The 27,517-nt window shown below is 49.8% G+C and overlaps 8 protein-coding genes across 8 annotated transcripts; 6 read left to right on the plus strand and 2 right to left on the minus strand.

Annotated features, from left to right (window-relative positions):
• Positions 1-1,150: 1,150 nt before the first annotated feature.
• Positions 1,151-2,678, minus strand: CTRU02_203284 (hexose transporter; the record flags this gene model as incomplete). The annotated part of the gene is made up of 3 exons (XM_036733769.1): positions 1,151-1,634; positions 1,690-2,349; positions 2,422-2,678. The coding sequence occupies 3 exons, from the start codon at positions 2,676-2,678 to the stop codon at positions 1,151-1,153; spliced, it is 1,401 nt and encodes a 466-aa protein (XP_036574512.1).
• A 934-nt stretch (positions 2,679-3,612) lies between these two features.
• Positions 3,613-5,479, plus strand: CTRU02_203285 (uncharacterized protein; the record flags this gene model as incomplete). The annotated part of the gene is made up of 5 exons (XM_036733768.1): positions 3,613-3,700; positions 3,754-3,940; positions 3,999-4,113; positions 4,163-4,197; positions 4,249-5,479. 5 exons carry the CDS (start codon positions 3,613-3,615, stop codon positions 5,477-5,479), a joined length of 1,656 nt encoding a protein of 551 aa, XP_036574511.1.
• Positions 5,480-7,064: 1,585 nt separating this feature from the next.
• Positions 7,065-8,951, plus strand: CTRU02_203286 (LCCL domain containing protein; the record flags this gene model as incomplete). Its single annotated transcript, XM_036733767.1, has 1 exon — positions 7,065-8,951. One exon carries the CDS (start codon positions 7,065-7,067, stop codon positions 8,949-8,951), a length of 1,887 nt encoding a protein of 628 aa, XP_036574510.1.
• A 598-nt stretch (positions 8,952-9,549) lies between these two features.
• Positions 9,550-10,433, plus strand: CTRU02_203287 (uncharacterized protein; the record flags this gene model as incomplete). The annotated part of the gene is made up of 4 exons (XM_036733766.1): positions 9,550-9,708; positions 9,761-9,826; positions 9,887-10,231; positions 10,299-10,433. The coding sequence occupies 4 exons, from the start codon at positions 9,550-9,552 to the stop codon at positions 10,431-10,433; spliced, it is 705 nt and encodes a 234-aa protein (XP_036574509.1).
• Positions 10,434-13,917: 3,484 nt separating this feature from the next.
• Positions 13,918-14,124, plus strand: CTRU02_203288 (uncharacterized protein; the record flags this gene model as incomplete). The annotated part of the gene is made up of 1 exon (XM_070204176.1): positions 13,918-14,124. The coding sequence occupies one exon, from the start codon at positions 13,918-13,920 to the stop codon at positions 14,122-14,124; it is 207 nt and encodes a 68-aa protein (XP_070061939.1).
• Positions 14,125-14,823: 699 nt separating this feature from the next.
• On the plus strand, positions 14,824-15,525 carry CTRU02_203289 (gag protein; the record flags this gene model as incomplete). Its single annotated transcript, XM_070204177.1, has 2 exons — positions 14,824-15,127; positions 15,215-15,525. 2 exons carry the CDS (start codon positions 14,824-14,826, stop codon positions 15,523-15,525), a joined length of 615 nt encoding a protein of 204 aa, XP_070061940.1.
• A 6,700-nt stretch (positions 15,526-22,225) lies between these two features.
• Positions 22,226-22,626, minus strand: CTRU02_203290 (putative GNAT family N-acetyltransferase; the record flags this gene model as incomplete). The annotated part of the gene is made up of 2 exons (XM_070204178.1): positions 22,226-22,248; positions 22,302-22,626. The coding sequence occupies 2 exons, from the start codon at positions 22,624-22,626 to the stop codon at positions 22,226-22,228; spliced, it is 348 nt and encodes a 115-aa protein (XP_070061941.1).
• A 1,955-nt stretch (positions 22,627-24,581) lies between these two features.
• CTRU02_203291 (beta-galactosidase (glycosyl hydrolase family 2)) lies at positions 24,582-27,284 on the plus strand (the record flags this gene model as incomplete). The annotated part of the gene is made up of 1 exon (XM_036733760.1): positions 24,582-27,284. One exon carries the CDS (start codon positions 24,582-24,584, stop codon positions 27,282-27,284), a length of 2,703 nt encoding a protein of 900 aa, XP_036574503.1.
• Between the last annotated feature and the right edge of the window lie 233 nt (positions 27,285-27,517).

Below are 27,517 nucleotides of genomic sequence, written 5' to 3' on the forward strand. Positions count from 1 at the left end.
TCAAACTTCCACCTGCCCCTTTAGAATCCCTACCGTTGTTTATAGACCTCAAATAAAAGTCTACTTCACCTCTTGACTGCTTAAATGCTACTCTGCCCGGTACACAATGCCGTGCTACCCCACCTTGGATGTTTCGTTAGACAAACTATTTATTTCGCCGCAGATGTTGGTTCTGCAAAGGATTGGTGTGTATCCATCACAAGTTTCTCCGTTTTCCGAGCCACCTCTTCCGCCAACCTTTCATCGTTACCATCAAGGATAGCAGCAGTCTCTTCCAAGCTCATCTTGCCCGTTTCCACAAACAAGAAATAGACGACGACTGCTTCGAACGCCAGCCAAACGTCGTACGTGATGTAACGTCCCACACCCACTTCTGGGCACCCCCCACATTTGGGCACCCCATTTACACCAAAAACGCCGTTTTTCGAAATTCTATATTAAACTAAATACTTTACTTATTAAAGAGAATAAATATATATTAAATAGATTAAGACTTAATTATAATACTTAAGTAGCTATATACTAGTATTATTAATAATAAGTATTATAAATTCAAGGTTTAACATTTATAATACTAATTTACCTAGCCTATATCTTAATATATAAAATAGGTAGAGATATTTAACTAATATGATTAGAATTTTTAAGTAAGATATAGTAGATTTATATATTCTTATACTTAGTAAAAAATTCTTTAAGCTTAGAATAATATTTTAAAATTTCCCTTAAGAAAAGTTTCTATTATAGAATTTTAACCCTTAATTATACTATATTTACTAAAGTAATACTTTTAAATCTCTTTTAGATATAATTATATACTTTTAATAAGTATAAATATTAATTTCCTAGATTTTTTAAATAAGTATATATGAGCGAAAATATATTTTTCTAATGTTAAGGAATACTAGTAAGTTACTAGTATCTACTAACATTTAAAGCTTTTAGTTTTAAACTTCTATATTATAACTATTATTATATTTAAACCTTTATAAAAAATTAGATGGCTATAATTATACTTAACATAGTTTATATATATTTTCTTTTCTTAGTAAGTATAGTAGTTAGTTTAATATAGAATTTCGAAAAACGGCGTTTTTGGTGTAAATGGGGTGCCCAAATGTGGGGGGTGCCCAGAAGTGGGTGTGGGACGTTAGTACTTCCACTTTGAGTTGGTGACACCGACAGGGTTGGCGTATTGGTTGAAGATGAGAGCCAGCGCTACAAAAAGATTGTACAGTACCAGTCCTTTGGCACGCAGATTGAACGGCAGTATCTCGACGACATAGGTCACTTGCAAGGCACCCCATCCCATGCTGAAAACGACGTTATACAAGAAGATCATGGCAAGAACACCCTTTGCGAGGGCCGGCGATCCGGTTCCCGTAAGGTCGGTCTGTTTTTCATAAGTTGCCTGGAGGGCCGTCCAAGTCACGTAGCAGACCAGGGCACCGATTGTTGAGGCGAGGAACATTGTGCGGCGGCGGAAGCGGTTGACGAGAAATGAGGCCAAAAGGCCCCAAATCAGACCCCAGAGTGTCATCAAGGCATTGATCAGTGTTTGAGTCTCTTGCGACGTGTATCCGATGGAGTTGAGAATCAAAGAAAGATAGTAGGAAATTAGGCCGTTGCCAGACCTGAACAGAGTTAGTCAAATTCAAACGAGTGGTAGCGCGTAGGATTCCGTCGTACCATTGTGAGAAGAATCCAACTGCAAGAATAATGAAGAAACGCCGCCTGTTTCCCGGTGTCTGGAAGAACGACATGTACGAGGTCGACCGCGATGCCTCGGCTTCTAACCTCAGCGCTGTCCTAATCTCCTCCATTTCTAGCGGCACCACAATGTCGGATGCGTCCCCGTTTGCATGGTATTTAATGATCAACGCTTCAGCCTCGGCGTCTCTCTCCTGTGAGATAAGCCATCTGGGCGATTCCTCTATGAGGAAACACAAACCCAGTTGGACGATGCTCGAGACGCCCTGAAGGATGGAGGGAATTCGCCAAGCCCATGTGTTCCCGATTCTGAAGGTTCCGAAAGTAATCCACGCCGCCGAGAGCGCACCGAGACCCCAGAGGGTGTTGTAGATGCTCACCAACGGAGCGCGTTGGGACGGGTAAGCCAACTCCATGATCATCAACGGCGCGGCAGTGATGTTGAGAGCCAAGCCAAAACCGAGGACACCCCGGGCGGCGATGAACATGCCCACATTCTGGGCCGCACCTTGCAGAGCAACACCGATGAGGAGGATGGATGCACTAGTCAAAAGGGCGGGTTTCCGCCCGAAGCGATCGCAGAACCAGGCGCAAAAGGGCAGGGCAACAAGCTGACCGACATTCTGGATCGCGTTCAATCTGAGGCCCCTGTTAGCACTTTTTTTCTCTTTCTGCGAGATGCTATGTGTGTGCTATTCCCGCATAACTCACAGGCCCAGTTCTTGTGCATTCGGGTGGTTGAAGGAGTCCTGCCACGTATCCAGCGACTGTAGACCGTTCATCATGGATCCATCGTAACCTGTCGCGTAACTAGACACCAGCGATAACCCGAGGATGCAATTCAGCTTGACGATGCCGGGGTTGGACAACCATGTCAACGCCCCTCTTTTGTTGGCGATAGCGGCATCGACACTGACGGGTATGGGTATCCCCGCCGACTCTGTTGTCGTGGCGACTTTTTCAGCCATTTGTTGCTATTCTGCCAAGGGAAAAATAAAATGACGCAAAAGTGTCTATCCCAGGGTTCATCACATTCACCGGCGAGCGAGGCTTTTCATGTGTTTACGGAACTGACGCCGTTATATTCTTATCGGGTGTGCAATTCCAACAATGACACCCGGCCATCTTCCGGCCCGGTGTTGGAACATTTCATCGGTTCTCGACCAGGCCAATACCACCTTATCAAGCCGAATAGAGAAACTCGAGCGTAGTCCTGCACTGCGAGGCTCTCGTTTTCGGCATTATCTATCCAGTGCCGAGGGTAGATAATCAGGCGAAGCCTTCCGGATCAGGTACCGCGGGCGATATGCCGTGTGTAACGTGACCTCTTCAAGGTGCGGAGATATTATCAGGATCGATATCTGCCAGTCTGATATGGCAAGATATGCTCTCTCGAGAAGTGGCTCATCTAGACCAATTCGAGATTTAACACCCCGGACCGTTCCATGGCGCCACTCTCCCCAAACGAACATGTGGTCTCCCCCGCAAAATTACATAGTAGCACTCGTAACCCCGCTCGAGCTCAGGTCACTAGCGCATCAGCATCTCTCCAACTTGGTATGTAACATTGCCCGGGGGTGTCGGAGATGGTCCACCGGGCTGCCGGCCCAGTTCGGACCGGGGATGGAAGGATCAACTAGTACCTTGATTGGCGGAGCGGCGTTAAGCCAGCCGTCTAGCAGCAGTGGAGGCCGCTATCGAGAGAGGCTGGCGTGAGGGGTTCCTGGCGGGTGCCTTGTCATCCCCAGACCAAGGATTCTGTGATGCTGGGGTTAGGTAGTCATCGTCATAGGTGTTTGCGGGGGCTGTTGGGAGTGAATGGATATATAGCTGGGAAAGTTGGGTCGGTGATGCTGTTTTCTAGAGGTTGTCGTGCGGTCTTTTGGTTATCCTGTGTGTAAGATGCATCTCAGATCGACAGTCACTTCATTGCTGACCTCCAGCACCGTGCTGGGGGTCAATGCCGCTAGCAAACCGGAGCTGTCAGCAAGTAAGATCCTCAAAGTACTTGGGGAATGTTGCTTTTGACTTACACTACTGCAGATGCTCAAAGTTTGTTTGACTTTTCGATGGAGATTGGAGATTCCAGATGGGATGATTCATACAAATTCATATCCTATCAAGACAGGGGACCGTGGTCTGTCAGATTCACTGCCTGGTACACCGCAGGTCTATTGCATCGCAACAAGGGCAACGACGCAGCGAACGCGAGAGCGGCCATTGAGAATATGTGGGTTGCTCAAATAAACTTATTACGACTTGCGGCTAATTTAAAGTTCGTGATACAGCCTTGCAAGCCAGATGACATCGGATTATGAGTCTGCATGGTACGGAACCTTCAAGCTCTCGCCTGATGAGCCGGACCCAACTCCCAATTCTACACTGTACCCGCCCAAGATCTATGTAAGGATCACCCCTTTGTTTTTGACGACAGGTTTACTGACCATGTCAGAATACGTACGATCCAAACTGGAGAGAATTCATTGGGTAAGTCGCATTCAGGAACGCAGACGAACTGGACAGCTAACATGGTTGAAGATCGCAACTCATCCAAGACGTCGAACTCTACTCCGACCTCCTAGGAGAAGACTTGGTCAAGAAAATCGAAGATGCCCTCGAGATCCAGGCCGTCGGTGCCATGCGACGCAACGGCAGCTACCCGAAAGACGACAACCTCATCCTGGGCTACTCCAACCCAGCCCTCATGCGTGCCCTGACCGTGGGCTGGATCGGTGCAAGACGTCAGAACTCGACTTTTATCGATTTTGCAAACACCCAAGGCTCCGAGCTCTTGGAGCTGTTCAAGTCCAACGGGTCAAACACGCTGGGCGAGTACAACGCCCCCAACTACTACGGCATGGACATCTGGGCTCTGGGCGCCAACATCGCCTACGGACCGCGCAACGCCACGATGACCAAGAACTCGGAGTTTATCCTTACCGAGTTGTGGAAGGACATCGTGGACCATTACAACCCGTACCTCGGTAACCTCGTAGGGCCGTACGACCGGGCTTACACGCGCGACATGACGAAGCACTCATCCATTCTCCCCATGTACTGGTGGGCCATCTTTGGTCGCGAGTACGGACCCCAGCCTCCCAAGGGAGAGGGCGACTTGCTTTTCGACGCGTCGCAGGGCGCAGCAGTTTCGCTGGTTGCCGAGACGGTTTCCAAGTTCATCTCCGACAGCACCGCTGCGGCGCTCAAGGCGAAGGGCCCATGGAGCGGTTCTCGCCTCGTGACGAAGACAGTCAAGGAGGAGCTTGACACGGACGAAACTCGCACCGTGACCTCGTGGATCAGCGCTCCTCTCATGGTCGGCGGCCAGAAGCTCAGCGAGGAAAAGAACCGCGGAAACCAGTTCGTCCCGGCCATCGTGCACTGGGCTTCGGACCCTGCGCATAAGCCGTGGCCCTATGTTGGCTTTTTCGTGCTGTATCCCTCTGCCTCCACGATCGACGCCGTGGCTGGTGAGAAGTCGCTGAGCGTTTCGTACCCCAATAAGACGCAGGAGGGTTCTGACATTTTTACCTTTGCTTTGTCTGGAATTCCGCCTTCCTGGACGCTGGGCGGGGAGACCATCACCGGGCTGGAGGAGCTGCCTTGCTTGAACGTCAACGTTTCCGCGCCGGGATTGGAGAAGTTGCCGATTACTTACGGCAGCCAGCTGAGGAATCACTGGTTTTATAATGTCTCTTATGCGGTGCCTGCGGATTTTGAGGGTGTTCCGCAGGTGAACTTGACAATGGAGTATACGTGTGAGATTTGACGACTGAAGAGTAGTCGATTATAGACTAGATACAAGCACATATACTTTATGAAATGATTCAAGTTTCTCAGAGCAAAGTGTTTTGATTTTATTGTGACAGGGCCAAAGTTGATGTGATGTCGTGGGTTAGGGATGACTTGTACTAATTTTCAGCGTCATTGCTTGTTTACTCAGCGTTATAGTATTTAAGGTCTGGACATGCTGAATAGCTTAACGCATCTCCGACTAAATTCAGAACGCAGCCAAATAAGGTTTCGTCAAGAGTACGTTGAGCTTTGGTTGCCTTGGATGAATCATCCAAAGGATTCCACATGCAAGGGAGGCATTAGATCCTATCTCTTTTCAGTATATTCTAGCGACATGGTCTACCAGCCTTATCGGCATCAAAGGCTGGTAACCGAAACCTTAGCGATCTGATGGCCGCCACAGTGGGTAACTCATTGGGGCTATAGCTTCGTCATATAGGTGCAGATATTATACATATGTATATATGTGTATGTATGTGTATTCATGTGAGTATACAGAGTCAGTTTCTTCAGGTCAGTTTCTTCAATCTTTTACTGAGGAGAAGAAAAAAACTGATAGACATGAATAATCTCCTATAAAAATTCTCGCACTGTCAATAATATTCATTGTCGTTTCATCGCACTTCAATCTCGGATGAAATTTCGCACATCGCCACGACGACGCGCTGGGACATTTGGTGTTGTCGATTGATTTGACTTGCACCTCACCGCCTGTGTAATGAGATATATTAGTTTCAGGCCTTAACTAAAATATTGTCTTCAGCACCCGATCATTAACAAGGTACCCTTGCAGTAGTTTCAGGTTAAGTGGCCGAGGTGCCCAATTCCGGCATCAAGAACAAAAAAGTAAAAAATGACACGACAAAACATACAGAATGTGTATACAAGAACAAGCTGAAAGAGTCACAAAAGTCACGGCTGACTACTCCATCATTCCTTTCAAACTTCCCCAAGCCATTGTCTTTCCAGCGAACCCTTCAACGGCCGAAGACGGTTAGAAGACGCCATGTCAAGGGATCCTGGATCGACGCAGGCCGAGAATGCCGCTTGTTGCAATAGTCGGATCCACTAACTGTCTCAGTCGGGCACATTCTCCCTAAGAAAAGCTCAGACGCTCGTGTCTCACCGCTCGACCCCCTGGGGACCAACATGTCAAGGGGGGCATACGGGGGGAAAACTGGGAGAAAGAGAGAGAAAGAGAGAGGGAAATGGGCGTCGTACCCCCACTGGGATGGTATTACTGAACGCCCCCCTCTGATCCTTTCCATCACCGGGCTAATTTCCACGTCGGCGGCGCCTATTTCTTGCCCAAAGTCTAAATTCGACCACGTCGCCGTAAACCTCGTGGCTCAATTTCCTCCCCCCCCCCCTGAACACCAAAGACCTCCGTGTCTTGTCGGCTATTTTCTCTCTCACTCACAACATCAAAAAACGGCGTCACCTATGAGAGAAGGCAAGGTGTATGAAACGGGCTCAGAACACGGCGAGCACTGAGAGCGAGAGAGAGAGAGAGTGAGAGTAAGGTGGAGGTGAACCCGCCACTGGGAGACTGGAATTAAATGGGCATCGCCGGCGATGGAGGCCGACAAGGGCCTCGACACCCTGTTCCCTTCACAGACGACCCGGGAACCGACGCGTTGCCGCCACGGCGTGGGAGTGTAGATGAGGAGGCCCAGCTCCTGGCCGCCGAGGAATTCGAACTAGAGCCCCGGAACAGCAGCGGTTCTAGTAGTAACTCGTCCATCCTGGAGCAGAAGTTCCCGGCGACAAAAAAACGACACTGTCTCGCTGGGCCTCAACCGCCGAGGACGCACACGATCCGCCCCGTTTTGCCCTGGGTTCAGGAGGCTCCCCCGAGACTCCTCGACAGGCTTGCTCCGACGCCGCGCCGAAAGGCCTGCGTTGTCGCCGTGTTCCTGGCGCTCTGGGTCATCGCCTTCTCGATCCCGCTGGCGTCGTCCCGCGCCATCAAGGACAGTTCCGGCAAGGATGTGTTGAGTCTCGACTGCGGCGACACTCTGTGGCAGTTCAAGAATGAGTGCGGGCTGGACGGCGCCGATTGTCGCCCTTTTACCAACTCTTCATTCTCATTCAAGTGTCCGGCGAACTGCATGGCTCACAAGCTCCTGAACCCGCATGCTGTCGGACCCAAGGAGATTGTGTACAAGCAGCTGGTCGTCGGCGACGGGATTTACCGGGGCGATTCCATGATCTGCGCGGCTGCGATTCACGCCGGGATCGTGAGCGATTTGAGCGGAGGATGCGGGCGCGTCCATCGGATCGGGCAGCATGAGAGGTTCAACAGCTCGATGAAGAATGGCGTCGAGACCGTCTCATTCGATTCCTACTTCCCGCTATCCTTCAACTTGTCGGCGGACTCGTCTCTTCAGTGCGGCAAGCGGGATCCCCGACAGGTTTTACTCCCCACGTCGCTATTCTTCAGTACGATTTTCTCGATCTTCACGACATCCCCTGCCTGGCAGTTTTTCGTCAGTTTCCTCGGCATCTTCGCCCATGTCAGCTTCGGCTCGGACCCCCCCACGGCATCCCGGCATGTGGCATCCGTGCTCCCGGACCGGATCTCCATGTTCACGGGGCGTCTTCTCCCGGCGGCTTTCTGTGCGGTCGTCATGTACTGGACATGCGTGAAACGGACGCTCACAGGGCTCAAGGCCCAGTTTGAGAAGACCGCTCTGTGGTTAGGAGGCTTCTGGTTCGGGGCGCTGTCGAACTACACCTTTTCCTGGATGCCGATCCAGCGTCTTACCGCTCACGACATTGAGCACCAACCCGGCGCCAAACCGGCACTGGCACTCATTCTCACGATCCTCACCTTTGTCATGGCGAAGCAGGTCTACTACTTTTGGCTGGAGGGCAGACTCCCCCGCTTCATTGCGCTCTACACGCTGTTCCTTGTCGGCATCATCATCGGGTTGTCGATACCCGGCGTCGACCTCCGCATCCACCACTACATCATGACGTTCCTCCTCATCCCCGGCACCAGCATGCAGACGAGGTCGTCGTTATTCTATCAAGGGATGGTATTAGGTCTCTTCGCCAACGGCATCGCCCGCTGGGGCTTCGACTCCATCCTGCAGACCCCAGACGCCCTGCGCGAAGACGGCCCTTACAACTCGCTGTTGCCGCAGCTCGCGGAGCCCGTCATTTCCAAGATGTCATTCGAGCCCAGCATCAGCTTCAGCTGGATTCTACCGCCCAACGCCGCCGAGTTCGACGCCATCAGCGCATTGGTCAACGACGTGGAGCGTTACCGGTATTACTTTGCGGATGGAGATGCGCAGAACCAGTTCATCTGGATGAGAAAGGCTAAGATGGCGCTTCCCGAGTATTTTAGATTTGCATACATGAAAGACGGCATCACATTAGATTATACACCGGCTGGTACGTGGCTCGCCAACGGCACATGGCTTATGCCGCCACAGTAGATGCCACGCCTTATTTTCCATAAGAACATTTTTGATAGATTTAGGGGGAGATGGTTATTAGTGTATGGAGTATGAGCGATAGCGATTTTGTTTTGCTTTTATTTGCGCTTAATTTATCATTCTTGGAGCGGACATGAAAGAAGAAGAAGAAGAAGAATATCTGAATGGAGCCATCTTTGGATTAATTATAGTGACAAAGTCATTATCAGCGTTGATGTTTTGGGTTATTTTGATTGGGCTGATGATCAGAACCCCACTGTAACGCCCTTTGTCACGCCTTGCGTCCCAATACGCCCTGAATTGACATGCTAATCAGCGACATGTCGTTCTCTTAATGCGCGCTACGGATACTGATGCTCAATCCGACGTACTCCGGGATTAGTCGACTCCAGCCGTGTTAAGGATCATGCGGGACCAACGGCCTTCCACTAACAGTTAGTTGTTCATGAGGTGGGTCGAAGGAATGTTGAGTCACTATATTCGTTTGCTGCCTCTACAAAAGCCCCGTTGCGTGCTTCCTCCGCATCATGTCAAATGTCGAAACTTCTCCTCGAGCCTCGTCACTCTTTAGCAGCATACAGCAGTAGGAACAAACGCAATGTCGAGATCAAAGGTCCAACTTGTCCCATGGGACCCAGATTCCCAGGACCATGTCACCAGGATGGTCGACCAGAGGATAGAATGCGGTTGGAGTTTCGACAAAGTACCTAGCTGGCAGGATGATCAACGGACAGGATTCAAATGCATTTACTGGATTGTATGATTCGCAACTATGCAATTGGCATTGGATCTAAGCTGACACAAGTTAGGTCATCGACCCAGAAAGCCCAGAAGCAGACATCAAGTTGTCCAAACACATCACTGCTTGTCCCAAGGTTTGCTCACCAATTTCATCGAATCTGAAAATTTAACATCGGTTACTGATGCTCCGACAGGAAAAAGAGCCACTGGAGGACACGGCGACTTCCATCCGCGCAACTCCACGGACACCATCGTTCACCTCCTTTCATCCCGTCGGCCACATCTCACTGGACGTCGACAACCCCCCAGCAAAATGCCTAAACCTCCCAATCCCATCAGAGGGCGTCTACTGGATCAAGAGTCTCTTCGTTTCATACGCGCTGCACAGCTCAGGCATAGGCAGAGCCGCGATGGACACAGTCGAGGCCATGGCTATGCGCGAGCCGCTGTTTGCAAAAGTTTTGATGCTGGACACAGTAGCCAAGGAGGATCAGCACAGAGAGGAGTTTTTGGCACAAGTATCTGGAAAGCCTCCAGCGGTAAGTTAAGGCCCAATCGCCGTCGCTTTTGTGAATAGTGCCCGTCCGATAGCTGACACTTTAGTAGATGTCTACGCAGGAATGGTATGCGCGTAGGGGCTACAAGCTAATCTGGAGGGAGCTCAACTTCTATCCCGACTTTGACAAATTTGGTAAACCACTAGGGAGATACACCGTATTCATGCGCAGAGATCTAGTTTAATGCCACCAAGACAATGTGAAAAAAATACAATATTATAAACTCTAACTCTATAGGCACTCGAACCACGCTTCTAATTGAAGATCTAGATCTATTACCTCTGTGGCCTACGGATTAGGCTCCATGTAATCAGGATGTCCCTTCCAATTCATCTGCATGACCGCCGGTGCATCGCCTCCCCTCCGGCATTCGACCAACTCCATTTTCATAAACTTTTCGTAGAACGGCACCGACTTTTCCCAGTTGCTCGTAAACAACAGACTCCTCCTCAAATGCGGCATCGACTCAATCACCTCCTGCACGCGTCCGATCAACCACGTGCCCAGTCCTTTTCCTTGTGTGGACGGGTCAACCCAGACGTCTGTCACGAACGCAAATGTCGTGAAATCTGTAACCAGACGCGCGAAGCCGATTGTTGCGATAGTTGGAATACGGAGTCGTGTGGCACTTCCAGCCACACGCCCGCCAGGCTGAGAGGCCCAAGCCTCCGGAATACGGAGTCGTGTGGCACTTCCAGCCACACGCCCGCCAGGCTGAGAGGCCCAAGCCTCCCAGACCCACGTGACAGGCCAAGGGGGAATATCCCTACCTTCTAGTCAACAACACCACTTTCAACTATCATGAACCATCGATTAGAACTAATTTACTGTTATTTGCTATTGACGAACGGAATTCCGTTTCACCCCCTGTGAAACCTATACTGATTAGTGGTAAACCTTATAGTTGCTATTAATTTAGTTAACTTTACAATTACTATTCTGCTACGGACAAACCGCAGATTAGCAAGGTTAACACTAGAAGAGACGACTTCTTAAACTAGATACCCAAGCCTAGGTAAAAGTAGGGATTTCGTACTAACGAGAGAAGAAGCGAGAGTAACTAGGATCTACGGAAACTAGTAGAAGAAAGCTTCTTTTCCTCGAATCTACTAGCAATCCGATTATTCGAGTAACCTAGGGACTGCTATGCTTACCCTAGGCGGGATAAGGTTAATCGTAGCTAATTATCGCTAGCAAGAACGTTCCATTACGCGTTTTCAATCACCAGAAGAAGAGACCTACCAAATCGACGGTCTTCCAACCTCTTCACGCCACAAAGGCGAAGATTCACGAATCCCACAAGGGATAACAACTTCCCCAACTACAACTATCCCCTACGCGCGGTGCTAATCACAAGGCGCCTGCTAGTTTCTTAATAAATCCCCAGACGAGGTGCCAACCGCGAGGCGCCTGCTACAAGAGACCTCCCTACTAGAAGAAGAACACGCCGAAAGGCAAGCAGAGACTACCGGCGGTAATCCGCCTATACAGCTATACGTATACGCCTCCGAGGCTACGGCTTAGGAGAAACGCACGTAGTTATAGGCGTTATAAGGCTAACTGTCTGCTAGATTCTAAACTTCCTAATAAACTCTCTCCCTACTAATTCGAGACCTGTATATACCTTTACACCCTTCGAGAATATTAGCAAGAACGGCGCCGACGGAAATAAACGACGAACTAACGAAAATCACCGATTTCATAATTCTTTCCCCTTAGAATCAATTTAAGATTCTAAATAGAAGTAATTATTTTATACTATTAGAATAGAGCGAAATTCACGAGAAGGATCGCCCGCGAGCGGCGTTACTACCAAAAGCTAATCAACAGTCCCTATCTTATAAAGAATCGAAAGTATAATCGATCTAGTAGTATAAGGCAACTAGGCAATCGACCTTACAAACGCTAGCCTATAGCAACTAGGTTCCTATATAGGTTTCCTACTTAAGACCTATGAGAAGAGGAATCTTATAAGCCTCGAGCTATAGAACGAAGTTTCTCCTAATTTCGCCGACTAGTTAGAAGAAGACTTCTAGAACGTACCTCCCCTAATCCTACGATTCTTTAAAGACTATTTAATCGGTAATAGCGTCTACGTCAAAATAGATAGCAAGAAAATCTCGAAAAACGTAGCATTAGCCTTTAAAAAGGAAGAATTCTACTACTAGTCACCCTAAGAACTCGAACAAGGCGTTAAGAGATATCGCAACCTAAAGGCTCTAATAAAAAACCCCGAATTCTACGAAGAGATCACGAGACCGGCAATAGTAGCTAACAGTATAGGAGGAAGAGTCGAACTAACCCTATAGCCACCCCTTCTATAAGAATAACAATAGTAGCAACTACTATACCAACCGCTATATCCCACGGTCTCTCCGTTAATAGACTTCTAACTATACGAGTTAATAGACCGTATCGGAAAGCAATTAACAAAATTCGCGAAACTATACCCTGACGATATGAAATACAGCGGCAATATATACGATATACTCGAAAAGAAGATGCTAGTATTCGTAGATCACTATAGAATGCTAGGAATTTACACCTCCTAATACAATAGGGTACTTCCCCTAATACTAAAAGGAATAGCTAAAACCTACTTCTACGTCTCGATTAAAGTAATCAACCTACAGCCTAACTTCGAGACTATAATCAACTAATTAAAATTATACTTCGAGACTAGGGAAAGGCAATAAGCATACGTTACGCAGTAGAATACAACTACTCTTCCCTAAATTATTTGCGATAACCCTAGAAAGACTAAATCGGAGTATTTTAACATACTATATAACAAATTAAGCAAGATTCAGCCCGGTTTGCTATAACAGGATCATAACGACCGATCCCTCTATACTTAACTTCTATATGCTTATAAAGATATTCTAGAGTATATAATAGCGTTATTTATACCGGCTAAGACGTACGAGGGACTTCGTAGCTAATTAATCTTGTCGATCGAGATAGCTACCCGTCTTAACTAACAACAATTCAACATAGTAGCTAACCTACTAAAGCAGTACTAGACTGATAGAACTTTTAACGGTCGAAGGCGTTATTTACGATATAGTCGTTTATTACGAAGTCGATCATTACGAGGAAGAAGCCGTAACAAACCCCTATTACCGCCGACGCTTAAGAAGTGCTACGTATATAGAAAACCTAACTGCTAGTCAACCAAACACACTATAGAAGAGAGACGAAAAGCGTACGAGAAGTTCAAAACCACCCAATATGCCTAGGATACGTTACTTCTAGCATATAGCCAATTTCTCGTCTAATATAAAGGTTTCGACGGGTTAGACTTATAACCTACCGCCGAAGACCCTTAGTAATACTACTACGTAACCGAACAAACTAGTAAAAGTAACGAAGAGGAAGAGACTAGTAGCGATAGTTAATTCCAAGTTACCGCCTATTTTACTATAATAGTAATTAATAGTAATAGGATCGCTACGATTCTAGCAGACTAGTTAACCTGCTATGCTATTACGAAAGAAGACCTCTTCCGTAACTAACTAGAACCGAAAGAGCTACCTTCGCAATTTATACTCGAGGGACGCTACTTTGCCTAGAACTTCTAAGGGATTATGCCCGACTCGGGCGTAGTAGGATTCTCAACCGCTAGCTACCTACAATTCGTAGCCTTATAATAAATTTACGAAGGAATTATGTTAAATACTAAGGCGGCTAGCGGCGTTATAGTAAAATTCGGCGATAGGATACTACTAGAGTCTATAAGGACTATGAAAGTACTAACGCCGTTTAGAAGCGTTAAATTTTACGTTATTAAGACTAATACTCCTTTCCTTATATGCCTAGGAGATATAGACCGATTAAAAGTCTACTTTAACAACGTTATAAATACCTTTATCTAAGGAAACAAGGTCGTACCTATTATTCGCAAATAGGGCTACCTATGGTTATTACTTGATAAGGAGAAACTACTCGCCTAGAACCACCTTATAGACGCTAAATTGCAACAGGTTTACCATCGCTTCGGACACCTATCTATTTAACGATTATATAAGGTGCTCTAGAGGGCCGGCTACCTAATTGAAATTACGGCAATTAAGCAACTATCGAAAGTCTGCTATCGATGCTAAATGCACGCACTAGCGCTATCACGGTTCAAATTCACGTTACGAGACGATTACGAATTTAACTACGAGGTTATCGCCGACGTAATATACCTTAAGGGTAATAGACCGGTCTTCTACGTCGTCGATACCGCTACGGCGTTTAACGCCGCCCGGTTCCTTAAGGACATTTCTGCGAAAGCTACTTAGGAAGCCTTATGTCAGATTGAGCGCGCTACGCGAGGCTTCGGCAACGCTCGGCAGAACACTATTTCCGAGCGCCGAGCCCCGGGTCAGGGGGTGGCATACCCCCTTCCCTACGCGCCCCTGAAGGGCCCTTAGACAGTTACACACATAACGGAATATACATCGTTCTGAACCCTTAATTCGATAATTAACAGTCTGATACGTGCTGCGTTTACGTTAAACGCCGCCAGCCATCTATTCTACGCATACGAAAGCCCTTTCTACGCGCCCAATTGAACCCCTATCGTCGAAATGTCCTCCTCAAGCGCGAAAATCACCCTGAATACCCCTGCCGACTGGATCCTATGGATCGACCAGCTGCAGTCGAAGGCCAAGTCCTACGACCTCTGGCGATATATCGATCCCCAGCGCCCAGGCGCCTTAAACACGGGACAAACGCGTCTCGAGCGGCGGATGGAGCGGCTGAAGCGCCCCGAAATATACGATCACCCCAAGACCGGCAAAGCCGAAGTGCTAAACGAAGACGCCGACTACGAAACGCGCGCACAAGCGCTGGAGGAGCTCTCGGCAGCCAATCTCGCCCTGTATAAGGAACGTCGGTCTGAATATATAGAGCGCTCCAAGACCCATGAAGCGTTCCTGAAAGGGATTCGCGTGCTCGAAGACTAGGTCCGAGATACAGTCAGCACCTCTCTCCTCAAGAGCTGCTGTACCGCGGACCGCGCACTGGACCGCTGGGTCTACGCGTTGAAGGAACGCGTAGGGATAACCACTCGTGAGAGACGCACCGCCGCGAGCGAAGCATATAAGAAAGCGCTCCAGATACCGGAGCGGAAGCGACTCGCAACGAAGAAAGAGCTGGAAGAGTGGCTTACGAAGTGGGAAGAATCAATCCACGAAGCAGCAGCGGCAGGCGTCCCGGGTACCGAGCTCCCCAGTATATGGTTCCCGGAATTCACCTACGCCGTGAGCCATAGCTACGCCGATACATAGATCTTCTCATACCAGACCGTCAAGGACGAACGCGTCGAAAGCGAGAAACTGAGCGTTGGAGAAGTCTTGTCAGACGCGCGGCGGTTCCTACAAACAACCTCTCAACACAACCCGAAGAAGCAGGCCGGACGCGGAGCGTTTGGTCCTACCACAGAAGCCACTTCAAGAAACGAAGAGGAAGGGGAACGAACTTCCCCCGCGCGCCTAACGGTACCAATGAGAAGCAGCCGGGGATCTCGAGGAAACACGCGCTCCAGAGGAGGAGCTCGCAGAGACCGGTCGCGGAAGAGAAGCGATAGGGAGAGCGAGGGCAACCGGCTGTGCCCTGCGTGCCTGAAACCTCACCCGCTCTCGAAGTGCTGGCTCGTCAACGAACGGGAGCGCCCTGAGTAGTACGAGCCGAGTAGAGAGCTTCTCGCGAACCTCGACGAGCGGATGAGAAAAGACGAAACGCTCGCAAACCGTGTCAGGAAGGTAAGAGAACCAGCGAAAGAAGAACACTGACTATATGGCCGAAGCAAGGGGACCGTCCCGAGTGCCTTCCACACCGCTCCGGAGACATACGAGCTCTTCAGATCGGCGATCCTGGACTCTGGATCAACGATCCATGTATTCAACGACCCCTCGTGGTTCACCACACTGTCAGGAAAGCGCAACAGGCGCCAGAAACTCGCTCCGCGTGCCTGGATAGGCTACCTAGTCGGCTACACATCAAGCAACTCGTTCCGGATATAGAATCCCCTGCGTAGTGAAGTATTTACCACGCGCGATGTGGTGTTTAACGAGAAATGCCACTTCGACGGCAACGTCAGGTCCCTAGTGGAAGAAATCAACCACCTCGACCTGCAGGCGATTCAGCAGCGCATAGAGGAGCTGATCAGACAGACCACGGGCTCAGAAAACTATATACAAAGCGCTGACGAAGAAGCAGAAGAAGTCTCAGAGCACGCCGATCCCGGTGAGCCTGCCCTGGAAGCAGCAGAAGCGCTCGGGCACCATAACGCTAAAGCGGACGCGCCTAAGCAAGTGGAAGGGCAATACACGGGAGCGCGGTTTGAGCCCTTTCCGACGCCGGAGGCGTCGCCTCCCACATCCTTTCTCGCGGTGCTCACCGAGCTCGACGTGAGGGGGTGGGGAGAAGAGCATACGCGGGATATCCCCGCTACGAAGCCCATCTATAAGAAGGTCACACCACGGACGTCGTACAAAGCCGCTTTTCTAGCTGGAACGACGCTTCACAAACAAAACCCTAGACGTCAAGACGGCCCACGAAGGGATCGCGTTGTGCCTGGCCAGCCGCGCGCCCCTGAGAGGGTTTCCGAGGCAACCTTCACCGTGAAATCCGGGAATGACGGCGCGGATGAAGGCCCTTTGGAAGACCAAGTTACAGGTCAGCAAGAGGCAAGTGAATCCCAGGAAGGTTGCTCCGTAGTAGAAGCGTTTGAGACAAGTAAGCCCAGCTCCCACAGAGACCGGAGCCAGACGCTCGCAGAAGAGACGAAGGATCTCAGAGCGCGCGGTAACCGGGATGTAGTGACTGCGTTGGCGCCGACCGAGCTCCGCTCCCGCGTGGAAGCGCAAGGCCGAAAGAAAGGCGCCTACTGGAGGGATCTGGCCCCTTTGCTAACGTCTCACGATCAGTTGCAACGTCACCCTTTCCGGGAGGAGTTCCTGCGCGCTGAAAGAAGCTACCTAGACGGGTACAAGGAGTCCCGCTCGTGGGAAGAGGTCGCAAGAAGCGCCTCGCGCGGCTACCAGGTCCTCGGATGCCACTGGGTATACACTTACAAGCTTGATAAGCACGGGCGATTAGCCAAATTCAAGGCACGCCTGGTTATTCGAGGAGACTAGCAAGCAAGAGACGCGCGGGAGACGTACGCCGCGACGCTCGCAGGTATGTCGTTCCGAGTTCTGATAGCCGTTGCCGCGCGCTTTGACCTAGAATTACTACAATACGATGCGGTAAACGCCTTCGTCCACGCGGATCTAGACGAGACCGTCTATATGGAGCTTCCGCCGGGCTACCGCGTTCCAGGAAGAATCCTGCGATTAAGAAAGGCGCTATACGGCCTACGACGTTCCCCTCTCCTGTAGCAACGCTACTTAGAAAAGGGACTCGTAGAACGTGGATTCGAACGCGTGGCAGGCGAGAATTGCTGCTGGCAAAAAGGCGAAGTCATGTTCTTCTTCTACGTGGACGACTGCGTACTGGCGTTTCCCCGCGCGCGCAAGGAGGCAGCGCTGCGGGAGGTCTCTAAGCTACAGAAGCGCTACCACTTCGAAGGAGGCGGAGACCTCCAGTGGTTTTTAGGAATCGAGGTCATACGAGACCGAGCCACACGCCGATTATGGCTCTCGCAGGCAGTTTACGCCGAGAAGGTAAGGCGGCTGCTTCCACCCACAGCTAACGCGTTAGAAGACGGTTCTGAAGCGCGCTCGTATACTCCTATGGTCCTGGAGGAGCTTCTACCCTACGAAGGAGAGGCCAGCGCGTAGGAAGTCAACCAGTACCAGAAGAAGGTCGGGACTCTCCTATACGCCGCAATAATGACGAGACCCGACGTCGCGTTCGCGGCAAGCCGTCTCGCGCGCTTTAACCAGAATCCCGGGCCGAAACACCAACGCGCAGCGGACAGAGCGCTCGCCTACCTCTATTCCACCCGCTACCTCTGCCTCGAATACGGCTGCGAACCCGGCAGCGAGGAAGACACGCTTATCGTGGCGTCAGATGCCAGCTTCGCAGACAACTCCCTGGATCGGAAGAGCTCTCAGGCGCTCGCTATGAAGCTATTCGGCAGGCTCGTTGCGTGGCGCGCTAACAAACAGGCCACGGTCACCACATCTACGACGGAAGCTGAGCTGCTATCCCTCTCGCAAGCAGCAAAGGAAGCGCTATTTGCAAGCCGCCTGATCTCCGCGCTAAACGTATACCTTCCAACAGAAGAAGCGCCGGAAGCGACGTTTCCCGCAGAAAAGCGCAACGTACCCACGATTCAGATCCAATGCGACAACTTACAGACCGTTCGACTGGTGACAACGGATCTAGTGACCCTTCAGACGCGCTTACGGCACGTGGATATTCACAACCACTGGCTACGACAAGAGGTCGCAGCGAAGCGCGTATCCGTGGCATACACACCGTCGTCAGAGCTTATGGCAGACGGTCTGACGAAGAGTCTCGCGCTCCCACAGTTCCGCGAGTTCCGGAAGCAGGTCCGTATAAGCGAACAGGCAGAGCTCCTGAAGCGGAATCGGAGACGCGAATTAGAAGAAGACGAAGAAGCGTGGGCCAAGAGAGCCGCGCAGGAAGACGTCTGGGCGGTCGAAGACCACGAGAAGCGCGCTCCGAGTGCCACGGGAAGCTCGTGACTTGCTGTGGTACGCGAGTTGTACGTATAAAACGTCCTCTTAGCAGAAGGAGAGGAGACAGCGCAGTAGAAAGCCTACCAGCCGAGGGATGAGCGAAAGAAGAGCTCTGAACGCAGTGTAATCTAAATACGAGGGGGAGAGGGCGACTCGAGGGCAGGGAAGCCCCGATTCGGCGCTCCCCTGAGGGGGTGTGTCAGATTGAGCGCGCTACGCGAGGCTTCGGCAACGCTCGGCAGAACACTATTTCCGAGCGCCGAGCCCCGGGTCAGGGGGTGGCATACCCCCTTCCCTACGCGCCCCTGAAGGGCCCTTAGACAGTTACTGTCGAATTGAGGGTTTAGAACGATGTATATTCCGTTATGTGTGTAACTGTCTAAGGGCCCTTCAGGGGCGCGTAGGGAAGGGGGTATGCCACCCCCTGACCCGGGGCTCGGCGCTCGGAAATAGTGTTCTGCCGAGCGTTGCCGAAGCCTCGCGTAGCGCGCTCAATCTGACAGTTACACACATAACGGAATATACATCGTTCTGAACCCTCAATTCGACACCTTACGCTTCTGCTAAATAGATGTGTATCAGGGACCCCTAGACTGGCTAGTTACCGACGCTAGAATAAGCTTCCGCTTAACAGAATTCCGAAACGCGGCGAGAGGAATAGCAATTAAAATCAAGGAAATTCCTATAAAAGCCTATAATAATATTAAGAAAGTTAAACGATACTATATACCTCTAAGGAGGGCGTACGAAATTATTAAAGCAGAAGACCTAATAATTACGCTAGAATTAGTACTTTAAACAGTAGTCAAAGCAGTTAACGATACTGCTAGCCTAAACGGAATAGTGCTAACACTCTTAGTATTCGGCTCGTACCTACGAATTACTAACGATTTGCTACTATCTCCCGAAGTCATAAGGCAGGCGAAAGCGATTAAGAAGGCGACAAGCGAAGTATGCGAACTTTACGCAAGGCGATAGGTAGCAGAAGCTATCGCTACCCGCAATAGCCTTGATATAAGGCTAATTATTAATTTACTACTACGGTCGTAAGTACGAGTATAGCGCGAAAAGAAGGGCTAGACCGGACCGTTTACTTTAGTAGCTATAAATGGCAAAACCTATACTATCGATACGCTACGTAGTCCGAAGACCTTCCGGTCTGCCATAGTTAAACTATACTATGAAGATCCCGATCAACTACCTAATTCCATCGCCGCGCCAGAAGAAGAAGAACCCGAAGCTAAGATACCGCAGTAGGAAGTAGTACGTAACGAAATTATCGTCGCCGGCGGAGGTAGTAAACCGGACGAACCGCAAGAAGCACTAGAGCTACCGAGAAGACGCCTAGGCAGACCCCGGAAGAGACTACTACCAATCGCCTACTTTATAGAGGAATTCAACGATAACCCGGATTATTAATAAATATTCCTATCAATTAAGAAGTAAGTAGACGAAGAATTAGTAATCAAACTACGACGAGAAGGTATTATTACTATACTAAGCGAACCGTTCGAATAGTTAACTAAATAAGAGATTAATAGCCTTATCGCTAGAAGAGTATTTAAATTTACCTAGTTTAATAAGAGAAGGTACTAGAACGTACGAATCTTCCGATCTCGTATCGTTAACAAAGTCAAAGGTAAAACAACTAAACCCTACGAGAAATCGAGACTTATAATATAAGGTTACGCTAACGATAGCAAGAAGGCTATATTAACCTAATCGCTAACGATTTAGCAGGCGAGTTAACAGCTAATTCTATTAATTACCCCGTTACTCCTACGAGAAAAGAAACAACTATGGCTTCGAGATATTATACAAGCCTACGTTCAATCCTCTATAAGGCTTAATCGTACTATTCTCGCCTACCTACCGAAGCAAATTCAAGACCAGTACCTAAAAGGGACTATTATAAAGGTTATAAAGCCTTTATACGGAATTGCAGAAGCTAGAACCTACTAATAAGCAACGTATCATAAGCATCATAGAGAGAATCTCTAGATAGTTACTTCTTCGTACGATCTATGCCTATTAATCTTATCTACCGAAAATCTATACTTTAGCTATATCGGCATATAAACCGACGATACCCTCGGTTTGTTAGACAAGGCGTTCTTATAATTAGAAGACGAATAGTTAGAAAAAGCGGCTTTTATAGCAAAAGCGAAGAATATCCTTATAATTAACAAACCCCTCTAATTTAACAGAGGGATAATCGCGCTGTCAACCGATAATTCGATTAATTTAAGGCAAAAGGGACAAGCTAAGAAGTTACGATATATTAAGATTACTAAACCTAACCTAAAATAGCAATATATCGAACAACGCGCTAGAAGGGCGTATATCGCGTTAATTTGCCAACCCGAGGCCTGTTTCGATTTATCTATTGCTACCTAATACTAAGACCCCTCGCTAGAAGCGATAAAAGTATTAAATCAACGGATTCGATAGCAAATAGAATCGCCTAACCGAGGAATAACGTTTATCCTACTCGACCTTATAATAGCTAAGCTATTCGTTTTCGTTAATAAGTCGTTTGCTAATAACTACGACCTCTCCTCCTAATTAGGGTTTCTGATCATCCTAGCTAACGATACTTCTTCTAATAGTAATAACGGAGAATTTACGATTTATAATAACCTTGTTTATTATAGCTTTACGAAGAGTAAATAAGTTACCCGTAGCGTATTAGCGTTAGAGATCTATAGGATAGTCGCTAGCGTCGATATAGCCTACGCCTTCGCTATAACCCTAGCGATAATTACTAACTACCTTAACCTACTAACGATTTAGATAGTTGTCTATACTAATTCTTATTCGCTATACAAGTATCTCGTAAAGCTAGGCACTACTAAAGAAAAGCGACTTATGATCGATATTATAGCGTTAAGACAATTGTATGAAAGACGAGAACTATAAGTAATTCGTTAGATTAACGGCGAAGATAACCCTGCTAATACCCTTACGAAGAGCAAACCAAATCGAGCCTTCGAGAGATTCGTTGATAGCAATACGATAACGATATGTATAGAGGGATAGGTAATAAGACCGTAACTATGGGAGAAAGTAGGGATAGGAGGCTGAATTGACGAGGAGACGGAACTGTATAGGGACAACGTATTCCAACCGCTTCAACACTATAAAAAGAGAGTTTCCAGTGTTGCGATAGTTGGAATACGGAGTCGTGTGGCACTTCTAGCCATACGCCCGCCAGGCTGAGAGGCCCAAGCCTCCGGAATACGGAGTCGTGTGGCACTTCCAGCCACACGCCCGCCAGGCTGAGAGGCCCAAGCCTCCCAGACCCACGTGACAGGCCAAGGGGGAATATCCCCACCTTCTAGTCAACAACACCACTTTCAACTATCATGAACCATCGATTAGAACCAATTTACTGTTATTTGCTATTGACGAACGGAATTCCGTTTCACCCCCTGTGAAACCTACACCGATGAACTTTGGTGTCAAGTCATCATCCACGGTGGTGCCAGAAGCTTTCTGACGAAGTAAGTCTTCGGCAGTCTCGAGGGGAGTTGTTTTCAGGTCGTAGAGCGCGAAGCACAGCGAGTTTTGGAGCGTTTCTTTGGCGACGGGTTCGGGTAGAGGTTTGCCCCAGTAGAACTCTTCGGAAGCGAAGGCGTCATTGAGATCTTTTATGGAAATAAGGCTAATGTCGGTTGAGATGAGATGAGAATCTCTCGTCCATTTGCGGTTTCGTAGTTGTGATGCGATTGATGCCATGATTGAGTAACTACCGTATTCCCGAGTTGAATTCAACGTCTTTTGCTTGGGTCACGATTGACGCCTTACTGAAACGAATCTGATGTTGACGATATGAGTCTTTCCCGGGAAATTCTATAATCATTCGGATTACCAGAAGAAGAGCTGATTACATTCAACTTAAACAGTGGCTGCAGTGAGAGTTTGTCCAAAGGCGTATGAGTCACTCTTGGCGGATTTGAAATCCGTCTGTTTTCCAGCAACTTTGGCTCCTTGCACATCAGAAATGACTCTTTCGAGGGCCACAGCTTTCAGCTGCTCAGATGAAGCGAGTGATATGATTGGCCCTGTTGTCGCGCCCTAACGAAGATAATTTAGGTTGGGCGTGTTTGGCGTATTTGCTGTACTCGGCTGATTCTCGGCACATGAGCGTGCCATAGGACTTGCATCGCTATCGGCACCTATGATCTTTTCATTGGGTATGGACGATTAGTAGCTAGATGGTTGACCGTTTAGTTGTACGTTGTGGATTCCTTGTATGATGCATCGACAGGTTTGTTTACAGAATGAACACATATGGGCTCTATCCCTCTCTAAGGTTGTAAAATCATTCAGCGCAATTCGTCCACCTTTTCAACGGTAAGGTAGTCTACGCATTTGGAAGCGTACCAAAACCATCTTATTCTAGAGTTTTTCGTTGCGATTATGCAAACACACTATGTTGAACCCATGCTCAGTAGGTCTTAAGGAGTGAATCTAAGCACGTATAAAGAATTAGTCTCATCTTGCAAGTTGCCTTCCTCTGAATGACCAACTTGGCTGCCTAGGCTCACAAGTAAGGCAGCATTCCCTCAACTGATTCAACATAGACTCTCGGAACTGAACGCATGCTCAGTTGATTTTAATTGGATAATTGTTAAAGCATGTCAATTAGTGGGCTAGAAGACTTTACAACTCGACAGTGATAGCATTTACGCCCCATTTTAAGACATTGTACTAAGTCTGGCGGTAATAACCCAACGATTCTAAAAAATGCAAAATAACGAACTTGATTTACGCTATTGTGACGAGAAGACACGTCAACACTTTCCAACTCTAAAATTGACTTATATCCATCTAATGAGTGGTCTCTGAAGTTGGGTACAGATTCGGTCCGCTCTAAGCCATCTCAATAAGGACCAATACATACGTAGAGATACTCATTTCGATTGACGATTATATCACCTAGAGTTGCTTTTTCGACAAAGAAAGCCGCATGTCGTCTACCATGGCTTGTAAACGCCTGACAATGACGCAACCACTCTTCCCACACATCCGAGATGCATCCACCGGTAACCGAGACTATGCACCTCCGACTACCAAGAATCACCGCGTGACTTACAACTGCGGGGACTTGGACGAACTTTCCATAGAGCAGAAGCAAAGGAAGTCTTGCCCGGCCGAGATGCAACAACTTCCCGATCCATCGACGCAAGGAGCGCGATGTGGGTGGCCAATTCCGTCTTCTCCAACTTTGTAATGAGGTCTTTTTCCAACTGACTTTTGGGCCTAGAGATCAGCCAACCTCGAGAACAAAGCCCCCTCAACGGCCACAGGCGGACCAATCGTCAAAGGGAACGCAGCAATCAGGCTAAATGCATCGTGGGTATGCCGTAGATTTACGGGACGCATCCCTGTACCGTCGTAGTTCCCGCGGGGAGAGACGCGGGGTGCGGGGGGCCTGGAAGCTATTCACCCGAGATTACTCCATCAACAATTGACTCCCAAAGCCGAACAAAGTTGGAGCTATCCGGCGCGTTCTCCAAATGCTACATTTTCTGCTGCTGGAATAGTCCGACGTTACGATGATGATCGAATCGAGCAATGCGAGGAAGGCAGTGGGCCTCGTTCAGGATGAGGCAGCTTATAAGAAGACGGGATGGTAATGCGTCTGGAGCTGGTTCCGATTTTGCTGTACTCCAGCATAGGCCGCCAAAATGTCTTCACGACGGCGCACTTACGGGCTAGTCCTTCTGAGCTTCGTCCTCTTGCTCGTCTCTCGCCCTGCTGCGGCGCTGAGCATCAAGAGGCAGGATAATACTACAATCTCTACTGGTCGCGAGCGCGTCAGTATCAATAAGGGCTGGCGTTTCTGGCGCTCCGAGTTCAACCCAGATGGCATCATCTACGATCACCGCCCAGACTTGGAGAACCTCACTGACGTCTTCGTTCTGAAGCCATGGATTCTCCCCTCCGCCAACGACTTCATCAACGACCCAGAGAAGCACCATGAGCGCCCCGCTGACGAGCCCACCCGTAATGTGTCCTACGCGTCTGCGGAGTTCGATGATGCGGCCTGGGAGACGGTGAACCTGCCTCACGACTGGGCCATCAAGGGCCCGTTTTACACCGAACAAGATCCCATCATTGGTGGTGGAATGGGTCGTTTGCCCGTACACGGAGTCGGTTGGTACCGCCGCAGTCTGAAGTTGAACCCCGAGGACAGGGGCAAGTCCATCTACCTCGACATCGACGGCGCCATGTCCTACGCTATGGTCTGGCTCAACGGCTACCTCGTCGGTGGCTGGCCGTACCCGTACAACTCTTTCCGACTGGACCTTACCGAGTACCTCAAGCCCTGCGGGAACAACATCCTAGCAATTCGTCTTGACAACCCTCCCGACTCAGCACGCTGGTACCCAGGCGGCGGTCTTTACCGTAACGTCTGGCTGACCAAGGTCAGCCCGGTTCACGTCGGGCAATGGGGGACGTTCATCGTCTCCAAGGACGTCTCCGCCGGGTCCGCAACCCTCGACCTCGTCGTCGAAGTTGAGAACAAGGGCGAGTCGGAGCAAAAGGTTGAAGTATCAACCGATGTTTACACCCTCGATTCCAAGACCGGCAAAGAGGGCGAAAAGGTATCCTCGTTCAAATCTTCCACAGTCTCCGTTGCGGCGGGTAGCAAAGCATCCGTTGACGGCTCCTCGACCGTCTCGAATCCCCAGCTCTGGGGCCCTCCTCCGAACCAGCAACCCCATCGTTATGTCGCCATCACAACACTTTTAATCGACGGAAAAGCCGTAGACACATACCAAACAAGATTTGGCATCCGCTCCATCACCTACGATTCCAACAAGGGCATCATTGTCAACGGCGAGCACATCCCCCTCCAAGGCGTAAACCAACACCACGACCTCGGCGCCATCGGCGCAGCATTCAACACCCGCGCCGCGGAGCGACAGCTGGAGATCCTGGCAGAACTCGGCTGCAACGCGGTGCGAATGGCGCACAACCCCCCGGCGACGGAGCTGCTGGAGCTGACGGACAGCATGGGCTTCATCGTCATGGACGAGATCTTCGACAGCTGGTACAGGAACAAGACAAAGAACGACTTCCACCTCATCTTCGAAGACTGGCACGAGCCGGATCTGCGGTCGGTGATCAGAAGGGACAGGAACCACCCTTCCGTCGTCATGTGGAGCTTCGGAAACGAGGTCTCGGAGCAGCAGATTGGTGAGCCGGGGACGGTCCCGGCCGTGGAGCTCCGCGGCATCGTAAGAGAAGAAGACTCGACGCGCCTGTCGACGGCGTCGATGAACTACGCCAAGCCCAACATGTCGTTCCCGACCGCCATGGACGTGATCAGTCTCAACTACCAAGGCGAGGGCATCCGCGACACGCCAAACTACTCGCACCTGTCCGGCATCAGGACGAACCCCCTCTACGGCGACTACCACGAGGCGTTCCCCGAGAAGGTGATCCTGGGCAGCGAGACGGCCTCGGCGCTCAGCACGCGCGGGACGTACATCTTCCCGGTGGTGGACGACGTCGGGGCGCCCGTCAACGAAACGTCGGGCGGAAACCAGACGAGCGGGTACGTGAGCGCATACGAGCTCTACTCGGCCAACTTTGGCTCCTCCGCCGACAAGGCTTTCGCGGCGCAGGACAGGAACCCCTTCATCGCGGGCGAGTTCGTCTGGACCGGCTGGGACTACATTGGCGAGCCGACGCCGTACTACTCCGCGCGCAGCTCGTACTCCGGCATAATCGACCTCGCGGGCTTCAAAAAGGACAGGTTCTTCCTGTACCAAGCGCGCTGGCGACCTGACCTCAAGTTCGCATACATTCTCCCCCACTGGAACTGGCCGGACCGCGTCGGCGAGGCGACGCCGGTGCACGTCTTCACCGCCGCGGATGAGGCGGAGCTCTTCCTCAACGGAGAGTCGCAGGGCAGACAGACGAGGGCGGAGTTCAAGTACCGCTTCCGCTGGGACGAGGTCAAGTACGCGCCCGGAGAGCTGAAGGTCGTGACGTACAAGGACGGTGCCGAATGGGCAACCGAGGTCGTCAAGACGGTGGGCGAAGCGGCTCAATTGAGGGCTGCCGCCGACCGGACAACCATTGCGGCTGACGGAACTGATCTTTCCTTCATCACCGTGGAAGTACTGGATGGAAATGGAGACTTTGTTAGGTTCGCTGATAACGAGATCACGTTTAGCATCGAGGGACCCGGAGAAATCGTCGCGACTGATAACGGCGACCCGACGGACCTGGTCGCGTTCCCTTCTCTTCAGAGGAAAGCTTTCAGCGGACTCGCACTCGCGATTGTGAAGTTTGAGGAGGGTGCTACGGGTGAGGTTACTGTTACCGCGACTGGCAAGGGGTTGAAGGATGCTGTGGTCACTTTGAAAAGCCAGTAGACTGTTGTTTACAGATTAGATGGACCATAGAGTGCATTCATAGACATTTAGTCGCTCATTGCAGAAATTCGTCAAGTGTCAACCAATGTGACAGTTCATGTACTTCTCAAAAGATGCACTTCAGCTCCTCGATCAGCGAGGCGAACGACGAGGTTATGTAAGAAATCGCAAACTATAACAAATAGGTACTCAATAGGAGAAAGCAAGCTGAATGAACATCCCTGTGGCTTCTC

This window comes from Colletotrichum truncatum, assembly GCF_014235925.2.
Source record: "Colletotrichum truncatum strain CMES1059 chromosome Unknown Contig_0002, whole genome shotgun sequence".
In the NCBI taxonomy this organism is placed as follows: Eukaryota; Fungi; Ascomycota; class Sordariomycetes; order Glomerellales; family Glomerellaceae; genus Colletotrichum; species Colletotrichum truncatum.